We start from the raw sequence: 14,240 nt of genomic DNA, 5'->3' as shown, positions 1-14,240 counted from the left end.
TGTGAAAGAAATAAACCATGTTTTCTTTTAGTTCAAGTCCTTTGATATTTGCTTGTGATGAAGAGTATATATTTATATATATACTATAGTATATGTATAGTATATAAAGTGAATAAAAGAACTTGCACAATGAATGAGTCAAAAATGTTTGTGAATGACTGAATGTTGCACCATTCAGTAAATTTATTGCATATATTCACAGGCCTATATATACATATATTTACATTATACACAACAACACTGTGTAGAATTTGTACATTAGTAAGTAGAAATAAGCAGGCAGTAAACAAACATGATTCAAAGTTTTGATTACTTTATACTGATAGGTTTATGATACTGATATTTGGCAGGGTTTTTTTACATTCTATTATTACTCTATTTCAGGTACTGTCACTTCTGCATATACACTACATTTTAAGGCATATAGGTATGTTAAGACATTCTAGACATGCAGCAATCCTTCATGACCCTTCATTCAAAGACAATGGAAATTAAAAAGCTTGCAGGAAATATTTCCATAAAAAGTTGAATTAAGAATTACATACATCTGACGTAAGAACATAAATAGATAACAGGCAGATCTGTTCCTTTAAATTTTAGATGTTTTTTTTTATTACTACATGTTCTCTGTTTTTTTACTCATTATTTCATTTGTCTGTGAATTTAAACCCTATATTTACATAACCATAATTACCACTTCATGGTTGTATGCCTCTGGGAACCAGTCAAGTTACATTTACAGTTTACATCCATGTCTGTGAAAACATGGATGCTTCACACACCCCAAACAACATAGAAGATCTATACAATCAGCACAGTTTCAAGGTGGATTATTGCGTCACTAATTCAGCATCTGACCAAATGTCTCCCCTTCTGTTCCTGAGTTATGACGTTGAGTAATGGCCAGAATGGCCAGTATTTTTGCAGAACAACATGATACCACAGTGAAGCTGACCTTTGACCTTTTGGATATGAAATGTCATCACTTCACCATTATATCCTATTAGACATCTTTGTGAAGTTTTGACATAAGTAGGAAATTAATTCTTGAGTTATGTCCAATAACATGTTTAGTGAGGTCACAGTGACCTTTGAACACCAAATTCTTAATTATCAGTTCATCGTTGAGTACAAATGGATGTTTGTGAAATTGGATGTTTGTGAAATTACCTCAGAGTGTTCCTGAGATAACGTGTTCACTAGAAAGGGACCTCAGAGTGACGAACAACCCGAAAACATAATGCCTCCAGCCACGGCTATTACCGGCACCGAGGCATAAAAATGATTCAATTACTTGAAGAGTCTTCTATTGCAGAAATCCTTGTTTGAGTGAATAATGCTGAGAAACAAATAACAGAGTCTGATTTCTGCTGTTTGCTTTTTTAAGTCTGTGGAATTTGTACTGATACCCTACTTTAGCCTCCCAAATGCCCAATACCAGATAAAAGTATTGGTGCATGCTGTTCTCATCCAAAGGAACACACAGTACTTCACCTCTGGCTTGATATCAGATTGAATGTCCTCATGTGAAGTCTGTGATGCTGACATTGACAAAGAGGGAGGAGGGAGGAATAGCCGTTCCATCTTTAGAGAGCAGGTGGATGTGACGATATCCTGGGAAGGGAAAGACGGTGAAAAGCATTTGGATTAGAATAAGTGTTCAAAGAGAGATGTATTAAGTGAATCCTGCTTCTAGTATTTGACACAACACATGATTTCATCTGCATAATTAATAAATACTGCAGTGAGCTTTGCATTCTGGCTCAGTGAGCTTTGCATTCTGGCTCAGTGTACTTTGCTCACCAGCTTGGATGCATGTAAATGGAAGAGTGAACTGTCCGACGAAGTCGTTCCGGGACGCCTTGTCATAGTCCTCTACCACAAAGCGAACCAGGGCCAGCTCAGGGGCATGGATGACAAAATTTAAAGTTTCATTCCACACTGGGTTAAAACCTGCCAGTAGAGGGCAGTAGAGGAGTGAGTATAACTAACAAGCATGTGACTTTTTTTCTTTTTCTTTTTGTTTTTTCTAATTTCTTATTCAGTTTATGTTATGGTTTTCACACCCAGTCTTTCACATTCCTGCTCTCCTATCATTAAAACCATCTGTGTCAGTGAAATACATGTATTATCTGTGTTTTATTAAACTGAACATGCTCTCACCATTGTTGTTAATGTGACTGGTCTCTTCCTTGGCGTGGTCCTGTGGCACTCCATAGATTTCCACTCTGACCAGTGGGTCTACAATAGAGCCTTCTTTCTGATTCACCTTTGGTAGCTGCTGCCCACTGATCACCTGATAAACACACAAATATATTTGCACAATAGATACAAACACCACTGCCCAGCACAGAAAGGCACATAACACTTCCTGCTTCCCATTAACACTGACAGTAGTAGCTGTCCATTGCAACCACAAATCTCCCATGCAGCTCTGAACCTGTATTGACAAGCGGAGTGGTTTGTAGCCTTGCCGCTCCTCGGGTTTGTCTGGACTGAACTGAGTGTTGCCGTCTCTCATGAAGTCAGGCTTGAGAACGAAGCCACAGCAGCCGTTCTGTCTGAACAGCCCATCATTCAGATCCATCTCCAGACCAGCTGTCTGGAAGTTCAGAGCCACTTTGGGAAAGAGGGAGAAGGGAAATAATGAAATTAACTATGATTTTTGTTTTTAACTGTGGCTGGCTGTATCACATGATTTCCCAGACTCAGAGTTATCTGTCTAGTTATCAAAGTTCATGTGATAAGTCCAGCAGAAGACTTTTTATCAGGAACGGACGACGTCAGTTTGAGGCCCTTGTGACAGGAAGCATCTGTCCGGTTAAAGTCCCCCAGCTGCTGGGCTGATGCTGTGTATCTGACCCTGACCTCTAACCTCCCTGCAGGAGGAGATGGGGGTGGCAGTGAGGGCATGCACAAAGAGAATAACTCCTCAGTATACTGTCATAAAAGAGATGGTATATTTACGTGCATAACACTTTTGTTTCTTGTCATTTCCATGTTCAAATTGCTTGTGATATAAGCTGCATAACATATAATCACGATGTTACTGGTTCAGTTTAGCCCACATTCCTATCAGTGTCTATTGTCAACTGTTATTTAAAGGCAAAATGTTAAATAGATTGTCTTTATTTTGCTGGAGTGTGTGACTCTCTGTGTGTTAAGAAGATTGTGTAACAAGTTGGGCTTTTGAAACCATCAACCAACTCAAATATGCGGCAGAGCCTTTATTTGTACTTTCTTAATCATTTTTGTGTTGGGAAGATACAAAGTTTTCTTCTAGCAGTAACAGCATTATTTTTTGTTGGAGTCATATCTTAGACGTGTTACTCATATTTTGTAAATAAACTGTGCCAAATGAACAGATCATCAGCGCTGACTCTGTCTATATCCATGCCCTTGATCCTTTGGATGAAGTTGTCTTCATATCACACAGGACATTCATTCCAAAAAAGCATAATTAGATAATCTGTGTACCCTTCGTTCTGTTGTTTTTCTGTTTCAAAACCAAATCAGAAAAAATATCTTGTTTTTCTGATTTAAACCCAGAACAGAAAAAAACGAGAAAACAGAACAACAGAAATCACACACTTTGTAGTTGTTTTTTTGTTTCAAAATTAAAACAGAAGAACGTGAAAAGGAAGTATTTAATTTCTTTGTTTTGTTATTGTGATATCTGGATAAATTCAGGGACAATCAGTGACATTTTGCAGCATGAAGGGGCCACGCAGTGTTCCATAATGAGCGTCAGGAGATTCTGCATGGAGCATAACCTTCATCGGAGAAGTGTTGTTTCAGACGATGAATTGGAAACGGCTGTGGTTTCTGCAATAAACAGGGTATGTATGTATGTATGTATGTAGGCCCTATGTATGTATGTATGTAGGCCTATGTATGTATGTATGTATGTATGTATGTATGTAGGCCCTATGTATGTATGTATGTACGTGCGTATGTATGTATGTATGTATGTATGTACGTATGTATGTATGTAGCCTATGTATGTATGTATGTATGTAGGCCTATGTATGTATGTTTGTAAAAAGTCTGCCCGTAATACGAAAGAGGCTGTCCAGATAGGCTACAGATATGTATGGTTGACTACGAATGGATAAGTCCTGTCAGTGAGAATATGTAGGCTATAAGGAGTATTTTCTGTGGCCCGTGGTGGACTTTCCGACAAGAAGTAACATTCAGCAGGGGGTTAAAGCAGATGACAATTTATGATACAGCAGAACTGTTGCTATTAGATTAGTCTATACAGTGTTTAGAGTCATCATCGTATCATTCTCCAGATACACAAGTTGACAGACAGTTCTCTGAAGATGTAAGCAGAAGACCTGCCCCAGTTTTCTGCATGCGAGTGTGTGTGTGTGTGTGTGTGTGTGTGTGTGTGTGTCTGTGTGTGTGTGTGTGTGAGAGAGAGAGAGAGGGACACTGACAGGATTTATCCATTCGTGGTCAACCATACATATCTGTATCTAGACAGCCTCTTTCGTATTGAGTCTGCGTAACCATGGCAACGACAACGAAGAGTGACTGAAAACTTGTAGACTTCAGGACACTGAGATATTAAGGTTTTGGAAACAGGAGACATCAGTGATTTTAGAAGCAAAGTTTCACCAGCAGAGAGCATCCTTCCTCTCACCTATCTGACAGCCTACATTCCACATCTCCTGCGGGTTGTAGTTGGAGGAGTCTGTCCTGAGGCCACTGGGATAGATCCTGCTCAGCTGCCGTGTGTTGTACTGCACAAAATTTGTCCCTGAAGAGAGTGTAACATATGTATTATATGTAAAATATATTACAGTCATAAAACATATTATTTTATTTGAGGAACATAAAATTCCGCTGTTCTCCACTCTTTTCCAAAATACTTTGTTCCCTCATGTTCATGGTACCTGCGTCCTTAGCAAGCCTCTTAGCCTTGGATTCAGAGAAGGAGGACATCTCATAACATTTGGCGTGTGAACGAGCATGCTCAAAGCCATGGAAGTGCACGCTCTTACAGTAAACCACCAAGTCTGACAGCTCCCTGGACAGTTTGGATTTGGACTTCTGCAAAAGTGGAGAATACAATGCAAAATTAGTCAACAATGAAATCCTATTCCCATCACTTTAAACATTAATAACATGTAGGGTGAATTGTGACTGTGTAGTTAGATGGTAACCCTGAGGCCAGTTATTACATAATTACCCCATAATTTGTTTACTGCTTTAATTAAATTGCAACTAACCAGCATGAAAAAATTTGGACATTGTTCTGGAAAAATAAAAATAAACTAATAATCCCAACTTATTTTGTCCCAAATTAATGAACAAATTAGCAAATAACAAGACTTAAATACGTTAATGTTTTTTTTACAATATTAGAAATGTGTAACTTTTTTACTAGATATCGTTGCATAACTGTGAAGTACGAGCTTTTGATAAATGCTTTGGGCATGTACACAAAACGAACAGAAAATAATCATAATGTAGCCAAACTGCAAGTACAACTACAGTCATAAATGTTCATGTTTTTATGCATGATAAAATGAAATAAAATGTCAATCTCATTAGCCTTGAGCTATTCGTTTGGTTACCTGTTTCCTCCAACAAAACATCAGTTCTTTTAAGCACCATGTATATGCAATTGATACATACAGTAGATACAGTATTCCTCAATATATTGTAATATATCTGCAGGACAGCAACTATTGTAATCAAGCAGCTTGCTTCATTAAGTAGTGTCTTTACTTTTTTTTACTCAATATAAGTTATTATCACACAATTATGTCGATATTCAGCATTAAATATTATTTACATTTTTAATACAAATATAAAGTTAATTACTGAGTCTTTACTTTAGTTATATCTGCATGCATGAGTTTGTTTTTCAAGGAAAATGTCCAACCTCTTTGACAAGACAGGACAATCTAGATTTTAACTGTTTAATTTAAAATTCTGTGTGTGTAGTGGGAGGTTGAATACTAGTTAATCATTACCTAGTAAATGTATTTTTCCAGGACAATATATTTATTTATTTGTACAATAGTTTGTTTATTTGTAGAAAAAAATATCCAGGTAGTTGTTTTTTCATTTCCAACTTTTTTTACACCAATTGATTGTAATTTCATGGGTTTTTTTTGTTTCTTTTTTTGTTTGTTTGTTCTGTTTATCATTAAGACAAATAACATATACACCATATAGCAACACACAGCATGGTACACCTATAATACATATGACAGGGTCATGTAGTCATGACTAAGCCTCCCTCTGGCCACGAATTCAGACTCACCATTAGCATGTTAACTAATTCCCCAAAACTAGTACCATAACATATACACCTATACAATACATACACACGCCCACACACATATCCACAAATAATGTAATACATAAAACATGCAAACACATGCTGACACAAACAAACACAAACCTACATGCACACATGTGCATTAAATTGGAGTATGTACAGTACAGAGGTAGGTGACAAACAGAGGTAGGTGAGAGGGCAAAACAAGTAACAGCATTAAAGTAAATGATAATATTGCAATAGTAAATAAAAGTAAATATTCATACAAATATAGGATAAATAATTCTTCATCAGCAAATGTATATCGTAATGTATGTAATTTCATGTTAATATTGTCAAATTACTGGGTAATTACAAATTAATTACTGATCTGTAATTTACAGCAATACCATTTCCACACAAAAAAAAATCTTTGGAGACTAATATTGCTTAACCAAAGCAATAAAGCAGTCGATAAATCTGTGTAGAAAGATTGGAATTCTCTCTTCCTCTCCTTTATAACCTCTAATTAAATCATTAAAGCCACAAATGCTTTCAGTTAATCTCTGATGCCCAGTAGGGAAATACTGTATCTACACTGGGCACTTAGAGTATGTAAGTGTAAGAATCTACACCCCTTAAGCACTGATTTAAAAATGATGTATTCTTGATTGACCATCCTGGTTAAATATGAAATACAGAGTTAGATATTTTTCAAATAGTTATGTTGACAGAGGACTAAGACATTTTCCCACAGCTAGGGTGACGCATGTTGGATGCTGTTTTCTTTCTCACTTCATTATCTTTCTTCTTTTAAATATCCCTGTTTCCTGTTGCTTTTCACTATCTCCCTTCTTTTACTCCAGTCTCGCCTCACTGTCTCTTATGTTCCCGCCCAGTTTCCTGTCTCTCTCTAAAATTAAGCTCCAGTCACTCCTGTCTTAATTCATTGTCACTTTTTGATTTAATTAACTGTCTATGTCTTCTTCAGTTCCACTAAAAGGAAAATGTATAAACTTAAGAAGCATGGTCAAATAATGCTAAAAGAAATAAAGCTTTAATGAATCTCAGATCTTACCAAAAAAATCATTAAGTATTTAGTTCATGTACCTTTCCATTCTGGTTCAGAGGCTCAGCAGATGGCTCCTCTGTAGACAGGCTCCCAGGTTCATCATTGGCTATCTCTTCCTCATCGCTAACTTCATCTGTCAGGGTTCCATCGAGACAGTCTCCTGGACTGCTTATCTTCTTAGCTTTCAGCAAAATTTTCCCCTTCAGTTCCTGTAATGACCACCAACACACACAGACTGATGAGAGCACTTTGTCTGCATATTAGATGTGATGATCATCTCCACTTCATTTGTAGTATATTTCTGTTTAGTACAGTTACATAAAAAAAATCCAGTTGAATGTGTTGCAAGAGTTTTTGAGTACTTGTTTCAATACCAAGAGTACACATGAAGGTGGTCCATCTACCTGCACTTTGCAGTCTCCTAAGTAAATGCAGCAAAGCATCACTACTTAATTGTCAAAACCCTCAATAGAATTCCTCATAGCATTTATTTGCCATTACTTCAAGTTAGCATTGATTGTCCTAAGTGCTCTAATGGAAAAGAGTTAGGAAGTTACAGTATACGATGGTTGTGCTTTTATGATCAGTGGAAGATGGATACCAAGGCACACATGAACCATTAATCTTTAAAATGTCTCTGAATTGTTAATGATAGCAAAGTTTCCCAGATCAGACTGGGTACTGTCCGAAAACATTTCATCCCTAAGACTTAATCACTGACTCAAACAGAATGTTTATTGACGCTTCATATCTGACAGTTCCTTACATAAATATATGACTAAATAAAACAGAAGCATATGCTCCCAGGGACCCCAGGAACATAGGACCCTGTGAACATAGGACCCCGGGAATATAGAACCTCAGGAACAGGACCATGTGAACATAGGAACCTGGAAACATAGGAAACCAGGAACAAAGTACCCTGAGAACATGGGACCCCCGGAACATAGGACCCCTGGGAACATATAACCCTGGGAACATATAACTCTGGGAACATAGGACCCTGGGTACATAGAACTCTGGAAACATAGGACTCTCGGAACATAGGATCCCTGGAACATAAGACCCCGGGAACATGGGATTCTGGAAACATGGGATCCCGAGAACATAGGAGCCCAGAAACATGCGATCCTGGGAACATAGGATGCTGGAAATATGGGATCCCAGGAACATGTGATCCTGGGAACATAGGATCCTGGGAACATATGACTCAGGGAACACAGGACACTGGGAGCATAGGACTCCGGAACATAGGACCTCAGGAATATTGGACCCCGGGAACATGGGATCCCGGGAACATAGGACCCCGGGTACATGGGAATCTGGTAACATAGCACCACGGGGACATGGGACCCTGTGAACATGGGACCCTGGGAACATAGGAACCCAAGAACACGGGGTCCTGGGAACATAGGACACCAGGAATATAGGACCCCAGGAACATAGGACCCTAGGAACATAGGACCCCTGGAGAGCACATATGTAGAACTTTCATTTTAAGATGAAAAAAGACAGCCATGCTAGTAACTCTGTGTGGCTGTACTTAAGCATGGTGGCGCTTGGAGTTAAATGCTAACATCAGCATGCTAACATGCTCACAAAGACAATGTTAACATGTCAACATGATGTTTAGCACATATAATGTTCACCATGTTTACCACCATAGTTTTTGTGATAGCATGCTAACATTTGCTATTAGCACAAAACAAAGTACAGATGGGCCAATGGGAAGGTCATACATTTGGCAGGTATCTGGTCACAGACCAAAGTATTGGACAAACTGAAATTATGACCTGATGACGGTGCTACAGTACATGAAAAGTCAGGATTACCAAAGTTAAATTACATGTTCTGGGGACCATGGATGTCTTAACTGTGGTCCAAACGCATCAAAATCATAGCTGTAAACCTGGTGATACTTAAAAGTCAGGGGATTACCAAAGTCTGTAGGGTTCATCCTCTGGGGACCATGAGTGTCTCTATAAAATTCCACGGCAATCTAATAGTTGCTGTGTTGGACCAACCTTTGCACATTGGTGTTCCTTTGTAAAAGTTTCACAAAAGGTTAAAGAAAAGAAAAGGAATACCAGGGTGCCTCACCCTATAAAGTGGACATCTGATAAAACATACAAAAAACCCAAATGGATTATAACCTGTGGAGAGGGAAGCTGTTGAGGGACTTGCCCATCCAGTAGGGTGGTCTGTAGTGTGTCACCCAAGATTTGGCGAAGGTGCTGGGCCATGACTGTCTGCTGCTCTACGCCACAGTGATTCTCAAGGGACAGGATGACTGGAAAGTCCGACACCTAACAAACAGGGAGGAGACGACACAATGCTGGCTTTTAAAACTCATCTGTTTTCTGTCTTATTTATGTAGAAATTATATCAGCTCCGGCAAACTCAGTGGTAAAAGTACTGTAATGACTTTCCATTAGCTGTAAGTTTTCACCATCCTCCAAAAAAGTTTCTTCATCATATCTTCCTAAAGTTGAGTAGGAAAGTTTGATTAGGAAGTGGAGACACGTGAGAAGTTTCTGGTTGTTTTCCATGTAGGTCAGTCAGCGGGGTACATTATTCCAGGGGCAGGGAGGCTTACTAACTGTGCAGTGCTTTACACTTTTCTGGGCACACAGACAGTTCTGTGGTTTCCTTAGTACCAAAAACATAACTTTAAAATTACTTTTAGTAATGTGTAGCCATACAGATACTTTTCATTATACTTGACTGTAGATTTTATTTGTGGCTCTCACAGCACTGAAGAATATCAACAGCAACATCTTGTTTAGTAATGCTGTCGCTGTTATTCTGGATAATCCACAGAACTCACCATCAACACTTCTTATAAGGAATAATTCCTCTGTTTCAACGCAAACTGTTCACAGTGACTGGATTCTTCCAAGAAATTTTGCTTTTGAATGTGACATAAAAAACCTGACTGGACTGCATGGCTGGATACCGCTATAAGAATAAATAAAATTTGTTCTCTGTGTAATCTGAGTGAACCAACCCTTTAAAAGCACACAGTGCTGCTCACCTTAAATGCATATTCCTTCAGTGTTGAAATGACATCTCTAAAAAGTATCTTGGAAGTCAAAGTGTGACCATGATACACAACAGGTTCCCCATCACTGCCATCCCAGCAGTCTACCTCTACACAACGGCAGCCTCTCTTCAGGGCCCTATACACACACACACACACACAAACACACGTACACAGTCAAATGTAAGAAATCACCATTGCTTTGTTTCAGTTAAAAGTGTATGTTACATTTTAAAAAAGGACTTGGACAAACTTTTTAGAATTATGGGCAGTCCTGAAACCCTCTCTGTTGTTTAAAGCTAAAAAAAAGAACAACTCCCGATCAAGATAGTCACTCTTCTCTGATAAGTACATTCAGCTTACCTCTGTATGCTTTTTTGTGATTATCTAACGTCATTAAAAAAAAGTACTAAGAATAAACTGTGTTGCATGCAGTGAGTGCAGCAGCCCTCACTGGATGTATGCTTCCAGGCTGCTCATCCCTCGCAGCTGGTCCTCCAGCAGGTAGGTGTTGTGTGAGGAGGAGATGAAGTAGTGGCTTAGCGGCTGGCTCATGTCCTGGTGAAGATCCCGATGCTCAGGTTTAAATATGGAGCCCTCCCGTGAGCACAGGTAGATCTGGAAGCCATCTAACGACATGGCGCCTTGCTTCTTGGCTGCACAGAGGGTATGGTATGACATGACCTCAGTGTTCACAGATCAAGAGACGGCACAGGTCACATGATATATGTCTTTACTGAGCTGCTTGAGTTTAACAAATTTAAGTTGGCTGGAGACACAGGAATCTACACACTCAAATTAAAGGTTATATGTATCACAAATTGCAGAAGAAGAATCCAACTGGCTTTGGTGATCCACTTCTCCTCTAGCATCATTATTGTATTTAAATGTTAGCATGCCAACACAATAAACTATGATTGTAAACCTGGTAAATATTACCTGCTAAACATCGGTGCAGTGCTGCCGCAGAGTCACTGTGAGCATGTTAGTATGTTGACATTAGCATTTAGCTCAAATAATGGCTGTGCCTCAGTACAGGCCTACAGAGATGCTCATGTGACTCTTGTTTGTCCTAAAGTACAAAGATAGTCTTTGAGACTGAAAGCTAACTGTGAATACCACTTCAGTGTGCAGATGCCTTTATCTCCAATTTGTTTCAATATTCACAAACACTATTAAACCAGTCCGTTTTGGTATCATTTGTGCACTATAATCCCATGGGACATTTTGATTTGCCTCCTTGCCCAGAGGCCATTGCTTTGTTAATCAGATTGAAAGTGAACTATTGGTCTAAAATCAATTGAATTAGGATATCATAAAGGTTGGGTGGGGTAACATGTTTCAGTGAGTGACATGTTGCAAGTGGACATTCAATCCAACGAAAGATATGCTTAACACTTAAAAGCTCAAATAACAGAAAGAAAATGCAAACACACGAAATAAAGCATTTTGGATACAAAAAATATCAGGCAAGAGGTAGAAGGTCCACCTCTCATGCAATGCTAGTATCCACCTTTTCTGATCTACAGTAAATGTAATGTGTATATATTGATGTATGAGTTAGGTATAAATTACAAAAGTCAAGTGCTACCACTCTGAAAACTAAGAGAATATTAAATATTTATGGTCAATAAATATTTTACATTAAACAGATAATGCACATTTTTATTATTGCATCAATCATGTGTGGCTGTGTTTTAGGTCAGTTAATTGGACAACTCCTCTTCAGGTCCAGCCTGTCCTCAGAAATCATGTGTAACATGAAGATGTATTACTGTTAGTCACAGTCATGTTTACCTGACTCAGATGGTTCATAGCGATCAATGAGCTCCTGTGCATGCTGGGAACTCTTCTCTCCCTCCTGCTGTTCCACACTCAGGAAGTTCTCCAGTTCCTCCAACATTAACTTTTCTCCATCTCCCGAGTAGTCCTGGAACACCTTCCACACTTCATCCCTCTGAGTCAGCATCTTATAGAAATGGACAAACTGCTCGATTTCCAAAGAGCCACACTCGTGCTTGTCAGCCATCTGTGGAAACAGAGCAAGAGCTTTAGATATGTATTTGGTTTTATTTCATGGGAAGGAGGGGGGGGACTTGTGCAAACCTTTATTCTAATCTACAGCCTAGTTAGACCATAATGAGGAATAAGGAATAAATGAGGTCTAATGGTCATGAGACTATGCCGTGAGCAGACAGTCACTGGTTCAATATCTGCGGCAGCAGCTGATGTGTTATGTCCATAGGAGCTTGAGAAGTGCTCTCAACTGTTACTTAATCAATATTGGTGTAAATTTAATTTAACCAAATGCCAAGATTTCCACCAAGGAGCAAATATTTCCAAAGATGTTCAAATTCTCACCGTGAAAAGATGCAAAGCATGTTCCTCATTCATCTCTACGTTCATCATCTTCAGCAGTGTCCGCACCTCTTTGAAATTCATCTTCCCGTCTTTGTTTTTGTCAGCTTTCTTAAACCAGTCCCAGACCCACCTGAGATGATGCTGAGGGAAATGCCAGCTCACCAGTGTTGTGGAATAAGATTTCAAATTTAAAGAACCTAATATCCCCATTCAAAACTGTTACAATCAGCTGAAGAGTTCTATTAGAAAGATTCACAGATTTTACCTGAATTATTTTTTGTTTTGTTGTAACATGAGAGAGAGAGAGAGAGCACAGCCCAACAATACATTAACCAAGCTTCCAAATCATACTGGACCAAGCTTGAGTACACTGTTCTCCCTTTAAATCATGGTCATCTCCCTTTATGTTCCATTATTTTTAATTTATGTCACTCCATTTGTTTGCCTCTAGCTCAAACTCCACCTAGTGAACTGTCAATCCATTACCCGAAACTTTGTTTTCAAAATGGTTTGCATTTTTAGCAAAACTACTTAGAGTTTTCTTCAGAGAAGATGGGATGAGCCAGTGTTTGAGAGCAGCTAACACCAGACTCAACACTTATTCATAAAATAGACAGTAACAGTAATATACAGTAATCTACTAGGATAAAGGATACTGGTCTAGCCTCTCCTTCTCATCCATCGTTTGAGCCTTCTGAATCAGCTTGCGCACTCCCTGGATCCAGGCCCGGGCTTCCTCTGGGGATTCAGCCACAAGGTCCAGGTTGCCTTGGCGACCATGAAACACCAAGGTGAAGCACTGGTCAGCGTGGAACTCCTCAGCAATGCTCAGCAGGACCTCAGACTGGTGGCCCTCACGCACAGCCTCCAGCTCAGTAATTGAGACTGAAACATGATCATGAGTGTATGGTTAAATTAATAGTACAGTGTATGGATAATTACACTGCTTTAATTATGTAACCCATTTCAAATGCTCCTATGTACAGTTTGAGAGGGAAAATGAAATTATGTACTTCTTAGCCCTGTGTTCATGTTTAGAGCAATTACTCTCTCACGAACATACAAAATACCTAGAACAAATCCTAAATTATACCTATTATTTATTGTTGGATTATAGTCCGAGTGTTGCTCCTCCGAGAACCGTCACCTTATCGTGGTGGAGGAGTCTGAGTGCCCTAATGACCCTAGGAGTTGTGTTGTCGGGGGCATTTCGCCCCTGGTAGGGTTTCCCATGGCAGATTGGTTCTGGGCGAAGGGTCAGACGAAGAATGGTTCAAAAGACCCTTCATGATGGAAAACAACAAGAGTTGGTGTACCCGGCCCGGAGGGTTACTGGGGCCCCGTCCTGGAGCCAGGCCCGGGGCTGGGGCCCGTGGGCGAGCGCCTGGTGGCCGGGCCTTCGCCCATGGGGTCTGGCCGGGCCCAGCCCGAACCGGCTACATGGGCTCGTCCCCCTGCAGGCCCACCACCCGCAGAGGGATCCAGAAGGG

General features: G+C 39.5%; 1 protein-coding gene across 4 annotated transcripts in view; it reads right to left on the bottom strand.

Moving 5' to 3' along the window:
* Positions 1-145: 145 nt before the first annotated feature.
* plcd4b (phospholipase C, delta 4b) overlaps positions 146-14,240 on the bottom strand; it is a 22,594-nt gene continuing 8,499 nt past the window's right edge. For 3 of the 4 annotated variants that reach the window (XM_050048306.1, XM_050048305.1, XM_050048304.1), the window contains exons 4-15: positions 13,407-13,635; positions 12,751-12,880; positions 12,187-12,418; positions 10,844-11,045; positions 10,384-10,528; positions 9,503-9,655; positions 7,388-7,558; positions 4,902-5,058; positions 4,649-4,765; positions 2,164-2,619; positions 1,804-1,953; positions 146-1,614 (exon numbers count right to left, since the gene is read on the bottom strand). In XM_050048306.1, coding sequence (XP_049904263.1) covers positions 1,523-1,614; positions 1,804-1,953; positions 2,164-2,619; positions 4,649-4,765; positions 4,902-5,058; positions 7,388-7,558; positions 9,503-9,655; positions 10,384-10,528; positions 10,844-11,045; positions 12,187-12,418; positions 12,751-12,880; positions 13,407-13,635 — 2,234 coding nt within the window. In that variant the 3' untranslated portion in view covers positions 146-1,522. The remainder of the gene's footprint in view (positions 1,615-1,803; positions 1,954-2,163; positions 2,620-4,648; positions 4,766-4,901; positions 5,059-7,387; positions 7,559-9,502; positions 9,656-10,383; positions 10,529-10,843; positions 11,046-12,186; positions 12,419-12,750; positions 12,881-13,406; positions 13,636-14,240) is intronic. The other variant, XM_050048307.1, reaches the window with a different exon arrangement.

The sequence above is a fragment of the Epinephelus moara genome, chromosome 7, assembly GCF_006386435.1.
Source record: "Epinephelus moara isolate mb chromosome 7, YSFRI_EMoa_1.0, whole genome shotgun sequence".
In the NCBI taxonomy this organism is placed as follows: domain Eukaryota; kingdom Metazoa; phylum Chordata; class Actinopteri; order Perciformes; family Serranidae; genus Epinephelus; species Epinephelus moara.
This window is presented reverse-complemented; position numbering and strand designations above follow the sequence as displayed.